At 59.7% G+C, this 17,853-nt stretch overlaps 1 protein-coding gene across 1 annotated transcript in view; it reads left to right on the forward strand.

The window, feature by feature from the left end:
- Positions 1-14,905, forward strand: part of COL11A2 (collagen type XI alpha 2 chain) — a 28,521-nt gene extending 13,616 nt beyond the window's left edge. Inside the window, exons 22-66 of the mRNA XM_028120597.2 lie at positions 299-343; positions 520-573; positions 766-810; positions 944-997; positions 1,245-1,289; positions 1,523-1,576; positions 1,687-1,731; positions 1,942-1,995; positions 2,327-2,434; positions 3,443-3,496; positions 3,795-3,848; positions 3,949-3,993; positions 4,078-4,131; positions 4,258-4,302; positions 4,449-4,502; positions 4,605-4,658; positions 4,872-4,925; positions 5,305-5,412; positions 5,560-5,649; positions 5,842-5,895; positions 6,130-6,237; positions 6,376-6,483; positions 6,626-6,679; positions 6,783-6,836; positions 7,052-7,159; positions 7,364-7,417; positions 7,663-7,716; positions 7,928-7,981; positions 8,146-8,199; positions 8,539-8,646; positions 9,040-9,093; positions 9,284-9,337; positions 9,474-9,527; positions 10,079-10,132; positions 10,399-10,506; positions 10,620-10,673; positions 10,833-10,886; positions 11,186-11,293; positions 11,439-11,492; positions 11,802-11,837; positions 12,032-12,085; positions 12,199-12,466; positions 13,057-13,169; positions 13,543-13,749; positions 14,509-14,905. Coding sequence (XP_027976398.2) covers positions 299-343; positions 520-573; positions 766-810; positions 944-997; positions 1,245-1,289; positions 1,523-1,576; positions 1,687-1,731; positions 1,942-1,995; positions 2,327-2,434; positions 3,443-3,496; positions 3,795-3,848; positions 3,949-3,993; positions 4,078-4,131; positions 4,258-4,302; positions 4,449-4,502; positions 4,605-4,658; positions 4,872-4,925; positions 5,305-5,412; positions 5,560-5,649; positions 5,842-5,895; positions 6,130-6,237; positions 6,376-6,483; positions 6,626-6,679; positions 6,783-6,836; positions 7,052-7,159; positions 7,364-7,417; positions 7,663-7,716; positions 7,928-7,981; positions 8,146-8,199; positions 8,539-8,646; positions 9,040-9,093; positions 9,284-9,337; positions 9,474-9,527; positions 10,079-10,132; positions 10,399-10,506; positions 10,620-10,673; positions 10,833-10,886; positions 11,186-11,293; positions 11,439-11,492; positions 11,802-11,837; positions 12,032-12,085; positions 12,199-12,466; positions 13,057-13,169; positions 13,543-13,749; positions 14,509-14,649 — 3,339 coding nt within the window. The 3' untranslated portion in view covers positions 14,650-14,905. The remainder of the gene's footprint in view (positions 1-298; positions 344-519; positions 574-765; positions 811-943; positions 998-1,244; positions 1,290-1,522; positions 1,577-1,686; positions 1,732-1,941; positions 1,996-2,326; positions 2,435-3,442; positions 3,497-3,794; positions 3,849-3,948; positions 3,994-4,077; positions 4,132-4,257; positions 4,303-4,448; positions 4,503-4,604; positions 4,659-4,871; positions 4,926-5,304; positions 5,413-5,559; positions 5,650-5,841; positions 5,896-6,129; positions 6,238-6,375; positions 6,484-6,625; positions 6,680-6,782; positions 6,837-7,051; positions 7,160-7,363; positions 7,418-7,662; positions 7,717-7,927; positions 7,982-8,145; positions 8,200-8,538; positions 8,647-9,039; positions 9,094-9,283; positions 9,338-9,473; positions 9,528-10,078; positions 10,133-10,398; positions 10,507-10,619; positions 10,674-10,832; positions 10,887-11,185; positions 11,294-11,438; positions 11,493-11,801; positions 11,838-12,031; positions 12,086-12,198; positions 12,467-13,056; positions 13,170-13,542; positions 13,750-14,508) is intronic.
- The last annotated feature ends 2,948 nt before the right edge of the window (positions 14,906-17,853 follow it).

The following is a 17,853-nucleotide window of genomic DNA, read 5'->3' on the forward strand; positions in this document are numbered from 1 at the left end:
TCCCAGGTGCCCTTGCAGGGTTCTATGGTACAATACACCAAAGGCTCTGAGCAATAGCTTAAAAAAAAAATCCTCAAGAAAAACAAAACAAAAGCCCACAAACCCACAGACCCATAGACCCACGCCCTGTGGATCTCGGCTGGCTATGTTCGCTTAGGTTTGGGATGGACTGGAGGTCTGACCAATGTGAGGTTGCCCCGTCCCACCCTCTGGAGTGGCTGGGCCGCCCAGAAACCACAGGTCCTTCCAGGGCCCAGGCCCCACCTTCCAGCCTACTCACGCCCCTCTCATGTTTCAGGGAGTCCGAGGCATGGATGGTCCCCATGGTCCCAAAGGGAGCTTGGTGAGTAACGGGCATGGAGAACCTTAGCCAAGGTCCTGTTTCCTTGGTGACCATTTTGACCCCCTGCCTGCTTCTGGCTCTTGTGCTCCTGCTGTCTCAGCTAGGACTCGGCTCTCCGCCCTAAGTTTGTTCTGTCACCATCTTCTTTTGACCTCTGCCTGATTGCCTATTTCTAGGGACCCCAGGGAGAGCCAGGACCTCCTGGACAACAGGGCACTCCTGGAACCCAGGTGAGTTGTCCTGTCCAACCCCCCTGCCCCCATCTTGAACAACTTCCCCTGGGCTTCCACAGTGGGTCACACCCTGGATGGAAATGAAGGGTCTCCAGCTCCACCACTCATGCTCTGAATGGGGATGCTGGCTACAGGAGAAAGCAGCCCACCCCTGTGGAGCCCCTGTGACTTCTTTCTCTCTCTGCGTAGGGTCTCCCCGGGCCCCAGGGTGCCATTGGGCCTCATGGAGAGAAAGTAAGTGACTGACTGGGGGACAGGGGATGTGCTGGGGGGGGGCTGAAGGGAGAGCCTTAAATATGTGGCTAGGACTTCAGTCATGGTCTGATCTGGTCCCTCTTGTGGCCCTGGCCTCCTCGTCTTCCTGCAGGGTCCTCGAGGGAAACCAGGGCTCCCTGGCATGCCTGGCTCAGATGGACCGCCGGTGAGTGGGTACCCAGCTCTTAATCCAAATTCCACTTGACCCTCCACCCCAAGTGAATGACCTCCAGCTGCCTTTGGTGACTATCCACACAGTGTGTCCCTCACACTGGGAGGTCACTGGTGGTGCCTGCCCCTGGTCAGTTGGCTTCATTAGGGTCACAAGGGGGAGACGGGTTAAAGAAGCAAAGGGAGGGATGCAGGGAAGGTGACAGTGGCCAGTGGTCACATTCTCCTTCCTCTACTCCCAGGGTCACCCTGGAAAGGAAGGTCCTCCTGGAACCAAAGGAAACCAGGTGAGATCTTCCATACCTGCTTTCACCCCTGAGGGAGTTTCCACCCAGTCTTGGGCCCCAAAGTCCTTGGAATTTCCTTGTCTTACCGTTCACGTGGCTCTGAAGTATTCTGGGTCCCGTGGCTGTATCCCTATTCAGGCTCCAATGTTGTCTCAACGTTTCTTCCACCCCCCCGAGGCCTCCACAGTCACACCCTGAGACCCCTTTTTAGATACCTTTCTTTCTTCTTCCAGGGTCCATCTGGACCTCAGGGTCCTCTAGGATACCCGGGACCTCGAGGTGTCAAGGTAGTGGACAAGCAGGCTGGGAGATAAAGGACTGTGGTCGGGGGAGCCAGCTGGGGTCTCAGGAACCTCTGTCCCCGATCTCTCTGTCTCTGTCTCCCTTCTAATTCTAGGGTGTGGATGGAATTCGCGGTCTGAAGGGTCATAAGGGTGAAAAGGTGAGAGATGTGCCCCCAGTTTCCTAGCACCTCCATCCGGTCCCACACCACCCCTTCTGCCCAGCTCTTCCCCACTTTGTTCCCTCCGGCCTGCCCTGCACTGCTGTCCAGCTCCGAAATCCACCCTTCCACCCACGTTTCCTGAAATGCTCCATTTTACCTCCTGGCCCCCCATCATCTCTGGGGACCTCTCATCCCCATCTTTCTCAGGGCGAGGATGGCTTTCCTGGGTTCAAAGGCGACATGGGCGTGAAGGGTGACAGGGTGAGTAGAAACCCACACACTGGCCCTCCAACCCTAAGTCCTGATGTTCCTCCATGTTGGAGCCCCCAATCACCAGCCTATTTCCTGAAACGCCAGACTCCCCATCTGCAGGGCTCTTCTCCCTTGGAGTCTGACCCCAGCAGGACGACAGCCTGCACAGTCTGCATCCCATCAGCCTGATGGTCACAATGCTCTCCCTGTCCCTGTGGGGCTCCCTCTCCTGCAGTAGCTTCCGGGACCCCACTCCACCTCAGCGGGGTCCACCTCTCCTCCTGGGGCCCAGCCCGCACCACCAGTCCCTGACACTCCCCTGTTCGACTGTCTTACGCAGGGAGAGGTTGGAGTTCCTGGATCCAGGGGAGAAGATGGTCCCGAGGGGCCGAAGGGACGCACTGGACCCACTGGAGACCCTGGCCCCCCCGGGCTCATGGGCGAAAAGGTGACAGGGGACGGGAGGGGATGAGGGCCTGGGCCCTGGGATCAGGATGGGCTTGGGGGTGCCAACAGCTGGAGTCAGTGAGTCATTTGAAGACCACTATGCATTAATTATGCTCCTCTCTGTAGAACGCACCCCCTGGCCACTGACAGTTGGGGGTGGGGGTGGGGATATATAAGAAGTCAAAGAAAAGTCCCTGTCGTGAGAATTTACGTGGCCTAGAGGTGGGGACAAGGCGTGAGGCTGGCATAAGGAATGTAGGTACAAGGCAGGGTGAAAATGTGTTCAGACTCAGAGCAGCAGGAATTGCAAGAAGGGAGAGTCAAAGAGGAGGTGAGCGCCTATCCTGCAGAGCTAACTCTCCGTAAGCCCTCACCAAGGGCCAACACTGCGCCTGCTTGTCCTAAGCCTCCTGTTGCCGAGAGCGTTCACTGAGGCAGCAGGAGGTGAAGAGGCTTGTCAGTAGCACCGCCAGCGAGGGGCATGGTGTGGGTTTGAGTCCAGGCAGGCTCCCTGCTGGGAGAGCCTCTCCTCTGCAGAATCTGGGCAAGGCGGGCCCTGGAGCATCAGGAGGAAGGGGGGGGGATGCCAGGGGGCTTGGGGTGGTGCAGACATGGGTGGGGGGGAAGCGGTCCTGAGTGTGGTGTGTGCGAACCTGCAAGGGGACTGGTCTTGGTGGCACAGGAGTGTGTGCTGGGGAAGGAGAGCTGAGGTTGACGGTTAGGAGGGGTTGGATCACTGTCCTGAGGAACTTGAAGGAGCTGCGAGTTTACAGACACAGAGGAGGCAAGATCCCAGCACCAGAGGTGGGGAAAACCCGCTCTCAGGAAGGAGAGATGAGATGACAAAGGCCAGGCAGCCTGTGGAGTAGGAGATGAGGGGCCAGGGGCTGGAGATTTGCTGGGGAGGCTTGCTGGGTGGGGGCTGGCTCCCGTCTCTGGGGCTTGGGGTCTCCAGGGATGGTGTGGTGTCTGACTCATCTTGCTCCTAACTGCTCCTGTCTCTCCACAGGGCAAGCTGGGTGTTCCTGGTCTGCCTGGCTACCCTGGACGCCAGGGTCCCAAGGTGAAATGGTGCCCCATTTGTCACCCCTCCTCCTCTTCCCTTCTCTGACCCCCGATTCCAGGAAGCACAGACTGACGGAGCCGTGGGGGACCCTAGAACGAATTTAGCCCAGCTCCATTCTACAGATGGGGGAACCGAGGGCCAGGCAGCAGTGGGGGGTTGTCCAAGGTCACCTAGTTATTGGAAGAGCCCAGGCCTCCCACCCTACTGCCTCCAGCACCTCTCCTGACCCCCGCTGGCTCTTCTAGGTCCTCCCTTTCTGTGACGTCTCAATTTTCTCCTTCTCCCTCCTCCCCAGGGGTCCCTGGGATTTCCTGGTTTTCCTGGTGCCAGTGGAGAGAAGGGAGCCCGGGTAAGCTGGGGCAAGAGAGAGGGTGCGGAGGGCAGGCGGCGTGCCCTGTGGGTGGAATCATGCCCTGGGTGATGTGTTGTTTCTGCTTCCTTCCCACCAGGGCCTGTCGGGGAAGTCAGGGCCTCGGGGAGAGCGGGGCCCCACGGTGAGTGCAGGGAGCAGACGTGTGGCTCAAGATCCAAGGAGGTGCAATTGGGTTTTTCTGACAACTCCTCTCCCCTCTCTCTAGGGTCCCCGGGGTCAGCGGGGACCCCGAGGTGCCACTGGAAAGTCTGGCGCTAAGGTTAGTGGTCTTGGCAGGGTTCCATCCGCCGTCTGCCCCTTAGCCCAGCTCCCTGTTGACTCCTCTGACCTCCAGCAGAGCTAGAAGGCAGTGCCTCTTGCCCTCTCACTCTCTTCCCCCCAACAGGGAACATCAGGTGGTGATGGCCCCCATGGGCCCCCCGGAGAAAGGGTGAGTACAGCTTGAGTCTTCTGTTCCCCAGTGCTCCCCAGGGATCCTGAGTGGAGCCCTCGCCCTTTCACCCTGGTGGTGGGGGGGAGGTGGGGGGAGCTGCACCCCGTGACCATTCTCCTGATTCAATCCGGCTCTGTCTCTAGGGTCTCCCTGGACCTCAAGGCCCCAATGGATTTCCTGGCCCCAAAGGACCTCCGGTAAGCTAACCTCTGACCTCTGACGTGCTTGGGTTCTGTGAATCCTTCTTCTCCATCCTCCTTCCCAGCCCAGAGTTCCCTTGACACCTGAATCCCTCCTAGGGTCCCCCTGGGAAGGATGGGCTGCCAGGACACCCAGGCCAGAGAGGAGAAGTGGTAAGTAATGCCCCGGGCCCCGTCAGACCTTCCAGAGCTGTCTGGAAGGCCCACCAGGGAGGTTCTGCTGGCAGAGTGATCATCCTGGTGCTGCTCAGACCCATGGCCAGGGGCTCCGTGGTGACTCTGCCCTTCCCCCAGGAACCTGGGGTCCGTCCCACAGTGTCCATGCCTGACATACTTTGACCGCTCTCTCTCCTCTTCCTCTCTCAGGGTTTCCAAGGGAAGACTGGCCCCCCTGGCCCTCCAGGGGTGGTGGGACCTCAGGTATGTCTGCGCCCTGGGGAGAGTGGGCCCCAGACCCTGGAGACAGTTTGTCTGCCCCTCTTCTCCCTTGTCCCAATCACATGCCCCAGCCCCCGCTTTGCCTGACCTGGGCCCTGGGGCTGGGATTTGGAGCAGGATCCCAACTGGGCCAGTTCTCATCTTGTGTCCCAAAGGGGCAGCTCCCCAGTGGGGATGCAGGGTGGTGCAGTTACCCCAAACTGGGGAATTACACGCCGGCGCAGTGGCCTAGGAGAGCCCCAGGAATTCCCCGGTAGCTTTGGGGCAGGGATAAAGCGGGTCCAGAGGGGTCATTTTAGGGTGGCAGGGTGGCCTCTTTGGGCAGGGAAGGGGGCAGAGAGTCTTTCTGTCTCTTTCTCAGGGAGCAGCAGGAGAAACAGGGCCCATGGGGGAGAGAGGTCACCCCGGCCCCCCAGGTCCCCCGGGAGAGCAGGGACTGACTGGAACAGCTGGAAAAGAAGGAACAAAGGTCAGTAAAGGGCCAGGCAGAGGGGAACTTGGGAGACCAGGGTTGGGGTGCTGAAGGAAACAGATAATTTGGGAATTGAGAAAGGCCAGAGACCTCTGTCCAATATGGGAGCATGGCTGTGGCTCATGACCTTTTGTTTCATCGTAGGGTGACCCTGGTCCCCCAGGGGCTCCAGGGAAGGATGGGCCTGCTGGTCTGAGGGGCTTCCCAGGGGAGAGAGGCCTCCCCGGCACTGCTGTGAGTGTGATCCCGGTCTCCCAACAAGTCACGGGGCATCCCGGCGTCGCTCCGCGTCACCCCCGCTCCCATTCCTCCGAGTCTGTCTCCTCTCCCCTCCCCTCATCCTTCCCTGCATGTCTCTTGGACCCTCATTCTTGTAATGTACCCCTGCCCGTCTCACATCTGTTGCTCCAAATCTCTGGTTCCTAGGGTGGATCCGGTTTGAAGGGAAACGAAGGTCCGGCCGGTCCCCCTGGCCCTGCAGTGAGTCTGGAGGTCCTGGGGGGCAGGAGGGAGGAACTAGGAAAGAGTGGGTGAGGAGGGATGAAGAGTGGCACCTGGATCTAGGCAAGGCTGGGGACTGGGCAGAGGGGGTCTAGGATCAGCCATAGTGTGTTCAATTTTGGGCTCTTCTCCTGGGAACCAGGGTCAGAGCTCCTCTGGTGTGGGTGGGCTGTGGTGTCCTCCTTGGGGGTCTGACTCCATTTCCTGTCTCAGGGCTCCCCTGGGGAGCGAGGTGCAGCAGGATCTGGGGGACCCATTGGCCCCCCGGGGCGCCCAGGCCCACAGGGTCCCCCTGGAGCCGCAGGAGAGAAAGGTGTCCCGGTGAGTGTGGGGTCCCCGGCGAGAGACACTGGGGAAGAGTCTGAGCTGTGAGCTGCTGGGCTATGGAGGGTTTCCTGTGACGGTGTTTGAGGGTGAGGGTCATCTTCAGGTCATGACTCCTTTCTTCTTTTCCTACAGGGTGAGAAGGGCCCCATTGGTCCAACTGGCCGAGATGGGGTGCAGGGTCCTGTGGGGCTCCCTGGTCCTGCTGGACCCCCGGGTGTGGCAGGAGAGGATGGAGACAAGGTGTGGGACCTACAGACCCTGGGCCCAATCTTTCCAGATGAGATCGCTGATCGGGGCATGCCGCCCGCCCCCCAGCCCTGTCTTATCCTCCCTGCCCCACCCAGGGCCTTCCTCTAAGATCTCATCTGCCTTGTCCCTGCAGGGTGAGGTAGGAGACCCCGGACAGAAGGGCACTAAAGGGAACAAGGGTGAACATGTAAGTGACCATGACTTTTGACTTCTGACTTCTGGCCTTTAGCCTCGTTTCTACCTGGTTTCTCTCCCTGTCTTGGTGTCTCTGACTCTCCTTTTTCCCCCAGGGCCCTCCTGGACCCCCTGGACCCCTTGGTCCTGTGGGGCAACCTGGAGCAGCGGTGAGTGACTGATGTCCCGTCTGCCCCTTCCCTGCCCCGCCCGCAGGGGGCGCTGGCAACTTCCAGTCTGTCCTCAGTTCCCCTTTGCCCTTGGGGTTGAGCGTGGGAGTGGGGGCTCTGGGCCTGGTGTCCGGGTCGGTGCGGGGTTTGTGAAGAGAGAACTCCTGACCCACGACCATCTCTGGGTCCTTGTCCCTGCCCTTCCTCCACCTCAGGGAGCAGATGGGGAGCCCGGAGCTCGGGGACCCCAGGGACACTTTGGAGCCAAAGGTGATGAAGGAACGAGAGGATTCAATGGGCCCCCAGGACCCATTGGCCTGCAGGTGGGTTGGGGGGTAGAGGCAGGGGCTGAGAGGTGGGGTCAGGCTGGGTCTGATGACCATCCCCTGCTGCTGAGGACTGGGGAGATGGGGCAGAGGACTGGGGGGCATATGGGATCGGAGGGAAGGGCGCTGGAGGCTCCGTCTACCTGGAGCTGTGCGCTGGCGGGTTGGTTATCGGGGTCTGTGCCGTGTGCCCCTGCACAGGGTTTGCCAGGCCCGTCGGGTGAGAAGGGAGAAACAGGAGATGTGGGGCCTATGGTGAGTGAGACCCCACTGATGGTGTGTGACCCTCTGGCCCCAACCCCACCTACTAGTCTCCCCCTATCCAGCTCCCCCAGCTTCCCCTGCTCCTTGCATACTGCTTCCTGGCTGGGCTGCCCCCCTCCCCTGCTCCCCCGCCCCTCACGATGTCTGCCTCACCCAACCCTCTGCCATTCCTGTGTTGCCTAATGCTCTTTCTTTCTCTTCCGTTCCCCATCTCTGCTGTATCTCTTTTTCCCCAGGGACCACCCGGCCCCCCAGGACCTCGAGGCCCAGCTGGACCCAATGGAGCTGATGTGAGTCCTCTCAGCCTCTGTCCCTTCAGATCACTTTGGCCAGTTCTGCCTCCGTTTCCCCAGACTACAAACTCTAGTCTCCTCTCAGCTGCCATGAGAAGTCACCGGCCCTGGAAGGCCTCCCACCGTCTCACTGCTGTGACCTCAGGGTGCTCGTTCAGGCTCTGCCTCCTCCCTTAAGCAATGACTCCTACTTCTCTTCCTCTTCCAGGGTCCGCAAGGTCCCCCGGGAGGGTCTGGGAACCTGGGTCCCCCTGGAGAGAAGGTAACTGGGAAGGGGGTGAATGAATGGACCTGTCCTGGGGGGGTGGGGTGTCAGGGTTGGACTTCTGCCAGTTTTGATTGGGGGTGGGGCAAAAGGGAATAAAATGTGGGGAATATCAAAATTTTTCGGGGGAAAGGAGGGTTTTGACCCGAGTCTCGTTGCAGGGGGAGCCAGGAGAGTCAGGATCTCCAGGGGTCCAGGGCGAGCCAGGTGTCAAGGTGAGTGAAATCTCTGAGGCCTTGCTCCCTAATCCCCATCACCCTCCTCAACACCAGCTCCCGGTTGCTGTGACCTCCCGGAGCTGGAGCTTCTCCACAGCCCAGGAGCCTGTTCTCCTAATCCTCCGTGAGGCTGGACCCCTGGGTCTGAGTGAGCCCCATGCTCTTTCTTTGAAGGGAAGCAGGACCAGAGGACTCCCTATGGGCTTGACTTTCTGTGTGCATCCCCCTGTCACTGAGGGGGTGGAGGGGAGGCTGAAGGAGTCTTGGAAGCAGGGGCTGCGTCCTTGATCTTCAAGACCCCTTTGGGACCATCTGTACCCTCTACTCATCCTTCAGGGCCCACGCGGGGAGCGTGGGGAGAAAGGAGAGTCGGGGCAGCCAGGAGAGGCAGGACCACCAGGGCCTAAAGGCCCCGCCGGGGATGATGGCCCCAAAGGGAACCCTGTGAGTTTGGGGGGAGGGGCTGGGAAGAGGGCCTTGTGAATGAGAGACCTGGGAATGTGGGTGTGTGTGAGTGGGAGGGTCTTGCAGTAGGGGGAACCCAAGAATGGGGGGCTACTTGGGTGGAAGGCTCTGGGAATGAGGTCTCCTGGGAGGGATGTTTGGGGTCTGAAATCCAGAGAGAGAAAGTGAGAGATGCCTTCTAATTAATTCCCTGAAAGCATCAGAAAGCATGAAGTGCATGAGGTGGGGAAGAGAGAGTGTGGGAGACTGCCTGCCCAGGGTGTGCAGGTGGGTACTGCCTGCAGAGAGGGAGAGTGTGACATGTGCCCTGGGGCTCTGTGTTGGCTCCGGGGGCTTAGGGGGTTGTGACCTTGACCCTGTTCTCCGCATTAGGGTCCTGTTGGTTTTCCTGGTGATCCTGGCCCTCCTGGAGAAGGTGGCCCTTGGGTGAGTCTTCCCCAAGGAGGAGAAGGGGGAGAGAGGGTGGGCTCCTGTACACGGCCTTCATGCGGCTGATGGGCTTGAGTGGGGGAAGCTGGGGGTACGGCGGGGCAGGCAGAGGGATGAGGGGATTGGCAGTTTTGGGGGTGATGCCAGCCAGGTTGGGGCAACCCCTGACCTTGCTTCGTCCCTGCAGGGCCAGGACGGTGTAAAGGGTGACCGAGGAGAGGATGGCGAGCCAGGACAGCCTGTGAGTGACCGGTGACCCCTCCCTCCACCACTGAGCCCAAGCCTTCAGGCCCATTACCCCCTTTTTATACCCTGCTCCTGAACGGTCCATTGGCTGGAGGCTAAACACTCACCCACCCCTGTTCCTCCTTCCATAGGGATCCCCGGGTCCCACTGGGGAGAATGGACCCCCTGGACCACTTGGAAAGCGGGTAAGTGAGGTGGACATCCGGGACCTTGAGGGGCGGTGCTTGGGCAAGGTGGATAGGGGCTGCGGCAGTGGCAGATGGGATGGGCAGGGAGGTGCCTGGGGATGGGGTGCATGTGCGTGAACATTTGTATTTGTAAGTGTGCCGTGTGTAAGTGAGTATGTCTGTTCCTGGGTGTGTTCTTGCCGGGTGGGGGGAGGGGATAGTACTCATCAACTGATCAGAATGGACACTGGAGGAAGGGGCTAGCTTTCCCGGAGGGCCCCTGCTAGGCTAAGGATTAACCCTCTAGTTGCTCGGGTAGAAGGTGGCGCACTAGATGGTGTGTGCGCCAGTGACTCTTTGCCAAATACACAGGACTCCTCAGTATTTTAACGACTGGTACAGCTGTACCAGCTCATCTGTGAATCAGCTTCTGTGACTCTGTTGGTGCGTGCACAAGTGTGTGTGTGTGTGTGTGTGTGTGTGTGTGCGCGCGCGCACGTGTGTCAGGGGGAAAGTAGCTGAGCCGGGAGGCTACCTCATTGACTTTTCCTTTCTGTCTCCATCTGCAGGGTCCTGCCGGCTCGCCTGGTCCTGAGGGGCGGCAAGGAGAGAAGGGAGCCAAGGTGAGGGCGAGGCCATTCTGGATGCTGGAATATTCCCTCCACCTCCTGGCACCTCTGCTTCCTCATGTTCCTCTCTCCAGATGTGTACCCCATGTGGAGCCTCTTGTCTCGAGGGAGGTTCCCTATACTTATCCTTGTCCCTGCTCTAGGAGCTCCTGGGGTTTGGCCCCTCCTCTCTGCCTCATCCTGTCCACCTTGGGCCCCCCTACTCCCGCCCGTACCCCTTTCCTCTGCCCTTTAAGATGCATTCCTTGTACGTGTTTTAGGGGGATCCTGGTGCTGTGGGTGCCCCAGGGAAGACAGGCCCTGTGGGTCCAGCAGGCCCAGCAGGGAAACCTGGTCCTGATGGTCTAAGGGGACTCCCGGGCTCAGTGGTGAGTCATGGAGCGGAGAGGCTTGGCTGGGGGTAGGAGGGGTCAGGGGCCTTTGGAGGGGTGCCCGTGTGGGGACAGTTCTCCTGATTTCTGTGGTCCCCTTGAATCTGCAGGGTCAGCAAGGCCGTCCTGGGGCCACAGGCCAGGCGGGGCCTCCAGGTCCTGTGGTGAGTGACTCTGGATTAGGTGGGGTGGGTGGGGGTGAGGATGGTGGTGCCCTTGGGCAGTGGGCATCCAGCTGAAGCCCTGGAGGAAGTGGGAAATGGCAGTGGGGAGAGCTTGGTCCCACCTTTCCATGGAGAGAGTGACTTCCTGTCTCCTCACAGGGACCCCCAGGGCTTCCTGGCCTCCGAGGTGATGTTGGAGCCAAGGGCGAGAAGGTGAGTGACAGACATGCGGCCAGGTATCTCCCCTCAGCCTCACCTTGGAAGCCTATGGGGACCCTGAGTGCCCACCACTGTGCTCAGGCCTCCAGCACCGAGGGGGGGGTCTTACTCAGCATCTTACCCAGCATCTTTGGGGGTCCTTACTCAGTGAAGATTGTTCACAGGCCCTGCTCTGTCCTCAGACCCCGTGCCCAAGCCTCTCTTGTCTTCTGGGCTCTGACCCCTGTGGTCTTCTTCTTCTGCACCCACGTGTCTCCTCTCTGCCTCCCCTTGACCACCTGTCCGTTCTCCAGGGTCACCCAGGTCTCATCGGACTGATCGGGCCCCCTGGGGAGCAGGGAGAGAAGGGTGATCGGGGACTTCCTGGCCCTCAGGGCTCTGCTGGACAGAAGGGAGAGACGGTGAGGACATGGTCCTAGAAGGTCTGGGAGCATGAGTGTGGGGATTTGTGTTGGGGGTGGAAGGGAGGAGGTGGAGACTCAGCTAGGGGATGAGGGAGGGGGTGTGGAGGAGGCCCCAGTTGAGCCATGCCCCTCTCCTTCCTAGGGTATCCCGGGAGCATCCGGTCCTATCGGTCCTGGAGGGCCTCCTGGCCTCCCCGTGAGTACCCCATCTGTTCCTCACTAAATCCCCTCAACCCCACTGCTCCCCCCTCCATAATCCCCCAGTGGCTTCCATGGCAACCACCAGCCTAAGCAGAATAGGCCCCAGTGTCCTTCATATGTCCTCACACCCGCAGTGTTCCCCCCCGATCCTTCCAGGGCCCCCCGAATACCCCCATGGTCCCTCACGCCTGCCCCTCCTGTAGTAAAGCCGGGGTCCTGTGGACTCAGGACTTAGCCTCTCCATTCCTCCACGTCCCAACCGTCTCCTGTGGTGACCATCTCTCTCTTGTTCCTCATTTCACAGGGACCTGCTGGCCCCAAAGGAGCCAAAGGAGCCACAGTGAGTGACCCCCAGCCAGCTCTGAGCTCTGCCCCCTTCCCCCAGCCGGACTTGACGCTTTCTCTCCAGGGCAAACATGCTCCCTCCAGTGGAGCTCCTCATTCCCAGCCTAGAGACTGACTTGACCCTTCTGGGGCCTTGATTGCATGCGTGACCCCTTGACTCCTCCATGACCTCGTTTACTCCTTTGGCAGGGCCCAGCTGGACCCAAGGGAGAGAAGGGCATCCAGGGTCCTCCAGGACACCCGGTGAGTTACATGTCAGGGCCTGCTTCTCTGCCTCGGCCTCTCTGTCTCCGTGTTTCTCAGCTTCCCCTTCCTATCAACCTTGTCTCTCACCCTCTCCATCCGTCCCCACCCAGGGCCCCCCGGGCGAGGTGATCCAGCCCCTGCCCATCCAGATGCCCAAGAAGACTCGGCGCTCGGTGGACGGAAGCCGCCTTATGCAGGAGGATGAGGCCATACCGACTGGGGGTGCTCCGGGCAGTGCTGGGGGGCTGGAGGAGATCTTTGGCTCCCTTGACTCCCTGCGGGAGGAGATTGAGCAGATGAGGCGGCCGACAGGGACCCAGAACAGCCCCGCTCGCACCTGCCAGGACCTGAAGCTCTGCCACCCGGAGCTGCCTGACGGTCAGTGCCCACCTCAGGGAACAGCGTAACAACAGAATGAAAAGCAGAATGGACGCAGGGACTTCTTGGGGAAGGTGTGGGGTGGGGGTGAGGGTCCAGGGGCTTGGAGCAGCAGCTCTTTACCAACTAGGTCGGAAGGCTTTCAACATTCAACAATGATCTGGTCCTACCGGTGCGTACCGGCTCATGATCAGCCCGCTGCCTGCAGGAAGTGACAAACATACACACGTGTACACATGTGCTTGCATTTACACAGACGGGCATGCATGCAAATCTACGACCACATATCGTACCGGCGTGAGGGAGTCAGTGCTCCTGCCTCCTCCGTCGGGAGCCTGGGGGTACTGCTGCGGGGAGGGGTGCCACAGGGGGGCAGGGGTGTAAGGTGATGACGGAGTGCGAAGTAGGGTGGGTAGCGTTGTGGGGTTCTGGGGGACAGTGGGACCTGGAGACTGAGGTCATGGTGGGGAGGGGTGGTGGGGAGGGTAGGGGGTTAGAGCAGTGGGGTGGGGAGTGGGAAGGGGGGCAAGGAGAGCGTCTTGGGTCCCACCTGTGGGGGCCCTGACCCCTCCCTCTCCCTCACCCAACAGGAGAATACTGGGTCGACCCCAACCAGGGCTGTGCTCGGGATGCCTTCCGGGTTTTCTGCAACTTTACAGCGGGGGGGGAAACATGTGTGACCCCCAGGGATGACATCACGCAAGTGAGAGCTGGCCCCTGACTTCCCTCCCCTGCCCCACTCGCAGCCCCAGTAGCTTCTGGGATTCTGGGACAGGCGCCCTGGCCCTACAGAACCTGCTGCCCCTTCTTTCCTTGACTCTGCACTTCTCACCACCAGCCCACTGGCGCTCACTTTGTCTCCTTCCCTTGACAACCCAAGACAAAGCTTGCCTTTTGCTTACCCTCAGTCAGTCCCCGGCTGCCCCTCTGGCCCCTCATTTCTCCTGCAGCCCTTTCTGCCCGCCCGTTCCCTGCCCGTGACCCTGCCTGTGACCCTGGCCCCGGTTCCCCGCTTCCATAGATGCTCTGCAAGCCCTGCTTTGTCTGCCCCTTACCGCTGGCCTCTCTCCTGCCAGTTCTCTTACGTGGACTCAGAAGGCTCCCCCGTCGGTGTGGTCCAGCTCACCTTCCTGCGGCTGCTCAGCGTCTCAGCCCACCAGGATGTCTCCTATCCCTGCTCTGGGGTGGCCCAAGATGGTCCCCTGAAGCTCCGGGGGGCCAATGAGGATGAGCTGAGCCTGGAGACCAGCCCTTATGTCAAGGAATTCAGAGACGGCTGTCAGGTGGGAAGCAGGAAGAGCTGGGGGAGAGGGGCGGTGCATCCTGGAGTCAGGCTGCAGGAAGACCCTTTGGGCAGAGGCACCCAGGAAGAGCAGGAGGAGTCCCGCTTCTTTGTGTCAGATATACCCGCGGGAGCGCTGGCGGGGGCGAGGAGGGTGGGGGTCACCTTTGGGCACACACCAGCATCACCCAGAGTGAGCCATGCAGGCTCGTGCACACGTTTACACGGGTTGCGTGGCAGAGGCATGCAGGGGTGCGATCACCCCCCAGGCCGTGAAGGCACGGGAGCACACAGACATCCACAGTCTGTACATACACCCCCAGCATTGCCTGGCCAGGGTCACACAGGCATACACATGGGGAATCATTTCAGATATTGTCACAGTTACACCACAGGACACCTGTTTACACATCCCTGTGGAGTGATCCAGACTCGCACGACCACCACAGGTGGATAATCTCAAAGACAAACCCAAAGCCGCAGAGCCTGGCTTGTGAGCACATGTGCCTGTGTGCATACACACGTGCACACGTACACACATATCCAATCTTCCCAGCTTTCCCAATCCTGACTCTCTGGAAGGAATTTGAGGAAGAAAATCTAACACGTCCGACCACATGACAAGGATTGGGAGGAATAGCATCTCAGGGCGCTCAGAGGAGAGGCGAGCCCGGGCCTGAGGTTGGGGCATCCGTGGGGTGTGCACGCGCCTCCACCACGCTCACTGCTCCCTCTCTCCCTTCTCCCCCACCCCCCCAAGACACAGCAAGGCCGGACGGTGCTGGAGGTGCGGACACCTGTGCTGGAGCAGCTCCCAGTGCTGGACGCCTCCTTCTCAGACCTGGGGGCCCCCCCTCGGCGGGGAGGGGTGCTGCTGGGGCCTGTCTGCTTCATGGGCTAGGACCTTCTCTGTCTGACCCTGTCCGCTGAAACCAGGCCCACCTGGAATCCCACAGCATCAGCTCTGTGCCGTCTCCCAAGAGGGCTCCTCACCATCTAGGGGGCTTTGGGCCAGGGCGCCGAGAGCCCCCAGTCAGGGGCAGACCAGGGGAGGGGTGAAGCGCACGTGTCGGGCACCCCAGGGGCGGGGTGGCATCTGGGGCTCTTGGGCCTCCCACCTGGAGCCTGTGACCTGTTAAACAGCCGGGACCCTTATTTAAAACTCACCTCCCAATCATCCCCAAACAAGTGGAAGAGAAGAGAAAGGACACTGTGTATTTTGTATTTAAAAGTAATTATATTAATTATTTAAAGAGTGGAGAACAAAAGAACAAAAAAAGATAAAGAGAGAAATGCCAACAAAAATCAGCAGACTTTGGAGACAGGGCTCCCCAGGGGTGAGCCCTGGCACCCTCCTCCTTGCCTCAGGGCTTTCCTCAGTGACTGTGGGGGGACGTTTTCAGGCCAAACCCCACCTCCCTCACAGCCCCCTGTAGCACCCACTGTGAATGTTGGAATATATGGTCTCCTTTGCCTCAGGGTCTGACTCTCTCTGCCCAGGGTGGGGCTTTCTCCGCTCCACCCCCCGGGTGTTTGGCTCCCTGACCCACACACCGGCTGTCTCTCGCTTGTCTGGGGCTTGCAGGACCTGCCTGCGACTTGGGGAGCACGTCGCACCCCCCCCAGGGGGAACCGGAAGGGTGAGGGGTGAGAGCAGGGCCTGTATTCAGTACTGTTGAAATATGGAAATTCATCCTTATCAACTCGTCAATCCCACGGCTCTGAGCCGCTGAGTATCCCACTGCCACCCTGGTCCCACCCCTGAGCACGCCCACACCTTCCCTGATCCCGCTATGGAAGAGTTAATGGGTGGCATCTGGATGGAAGGGACTCCCAGGACCTTGTCTAGCCCTATGACCAGTGTCCTTTCTGACTGATGGTTAAATAATGTGATCATCTCCTCCCGGGGCACACGTGTGTGGTGCTTGTGTTGTTATTTCAACCCCGGACCCGACCTGTACCCCTCTTTGCTGGCTGAGGCTTTACCAGAAATGGAAGGCTTAATCCCTTTCCCCAGGGGGCCTGTCCTTTTGTGGTATTAGGGCCCAGGAAAAGTTCATAAAACCTGGCTGACAAGTCCAGACTCACCAACTGAGCTCCCAGTGGCGTCAGGTGGAGAGCCAGGGTTCTGTAGGACACGGGTGCTGGATTGTTTCTGGGTGAGGGTGTGCCTGTCTTCCTTGTGTCCAGGTCAAACATGGCCTTCGTGCACCCCGGGTCCCCATCTTTAGGGACCTCGGGGCTGGAAGGGGGCCTTACATGGTCTAGTCTAAACTGAGGCTCACGTCCAAGACAACGTTTCCTGTCCCTGTGCCTCTGGTCACATCATCCTTCCCCTTCAAGTGTGCCGTGGTCCTGGCTGCGGGTTATTACCGGCTATGCCCTTCCAGGCTTCTCTCTGGGTCAAGTGCACAGTCCTCGGCCCATCGCGAGCTGTGCCGCCCCCACTTACTCCTTCCCCCAGCGGCCCCTCTCAGGGCTTGTTCAGTAGCTCTGTGCCCTCTGGGTCTGGGTAGGGCCCTTCTGTTCAGGGCAGCTGCTCAGCCAGGCATCCCTAGCTGGCTTCCCCGCCTCTCCTGGGGTTTCCCATCCTCACACAGCGTTTCCTGGCTCCCTCCCCTCCCGCCAGTAAAATAAAACTTACTCCAGGGCTTCCTCCCAATCCTCGCTGGAGCTCGCAAGCCCATGTGTGCTTGCCGGCGGCCTCAACCCCCACCCCCCGCCTCAGGCGGGCCCGGGAGGGACCCCGAGTCCCGGGAAGCAGCGCCCCGCCCCTCCTGCTGGATCCCTGAAGAGGACAGAACTCCTTTCTCTGAAAGCCTAGAGTGGAGGAGCCAGCTCATTGTCGATCCAAGGAAGCTCTCTTATGGGGTCTAGAAGCCCAGCCTGGCATCGACGGTGGGCAGGAAAACCGTTTGCAGGTGAAAACAACAACAAAAACAACCCCTCCCCAAACAAACAAACAAAACCCTTCTCCGCGCATCTCTCCGCCTCTGCTGCCCCCTGGTGCCGGCGCCAAGACCTCGGCCCGGCAAAGGGCCGGCGGAGTAAGACACCCCTAATACGCTGCCCCTTCCTTCGTCACCCAGGAAACTCCCACTCTCCCAACCCAAGAGGAGGCCGAATGGAGGGGAAGCCCCGTGATCTCGTCTTTTCGGGGTCAGGCGGTGAATGGTTTTTTGAGATCACTGACGCCATCGGGCTCAATCTCCAAGTCCCAAAGGCTTCGGGCAACCCCCTCCCTTTCCTCCTGGGCCTCAACTCAAGGGAAGATCAGACCTAAATAGATCCTTGCCCACACCCACTCCCAGCCAGGCTGGGCCAGAGCTGAGGCTTTTCCGGGCTCTCTCTGCAATTGGAGCCAAACCCACAGAGGTTGCCCCCAGAGCACAAAGGGGAGTGTCCCCAAAGGTCACTTTTGGTCAGATGCTCTGAGCTCAGAGGGCTTTTCTCTGTGAAATAATGCCATACATTCACTCAAATAACATTTATACACGGCAGTTGGGTCCCAGGCCAGTCCACAAAAGCCTATTTAGCTAGAAGGCCCAACCAACCCCAAGACAACAGTTTTAGGAGCGATTCTGTGCCAAGTTGCAGCCGAGGATGTCAAAAATCACAGACCTCTCCTTGCAGCGGGACTTTTGCCTCCCGTGGGACAAGCGAGAGCCTGGCCCGAAGGAAAGATGGGAGGATTTGAAGGGCAGAGGTGGGAGTTTGGGGATGGCGCTCGGTGGGGGTAGCACAGGGACCCTGATATCTAAGCATGTGGGTGCTGGTAGCAGCCCCAGTGGCTGTGGGCAGTGGAGGCTTCTGGATGGAGCGGGGAGTCGATAAAGAGGAGAGAGGCAGAGACTTTGGGGAGTTACTTTGGGTTTGACTGGGTCAGAACACAAACTTGCGAGAAGGGCTGGGTTCTGAAACTCTTGACTGCCTCTCAAACAAGTTTAACTTGAACCCAGTAAGGAGGAGGGAGTCACTGATGATGTTTGGAAAGATAAGTGATATGACAGACGTGTGCATTAGCAAGGCCCCACCCAGGTTGGATGAGGCTGTGAAGGACCTGGACACAGGCCCACAGCCAACCAACCTCAGGCCGGTAGTGAGA

This window comes from Eumetopias jubatus, unplaced genomic scaffold, assembly GCF_037043125.1.
Source record: "Eumetopias jubatus isolate StellerSeaLion01/CBP00866 unplaced genomic scaffold, mEumJub1_p1.0 scaffold_6, whole genome shotgun sequence".
NCBI lineage: Eukaryota > Metazoa > Chordata > Mammalia > Carnivora > Otariidae > Eumetopias > Eumetopias jubatus.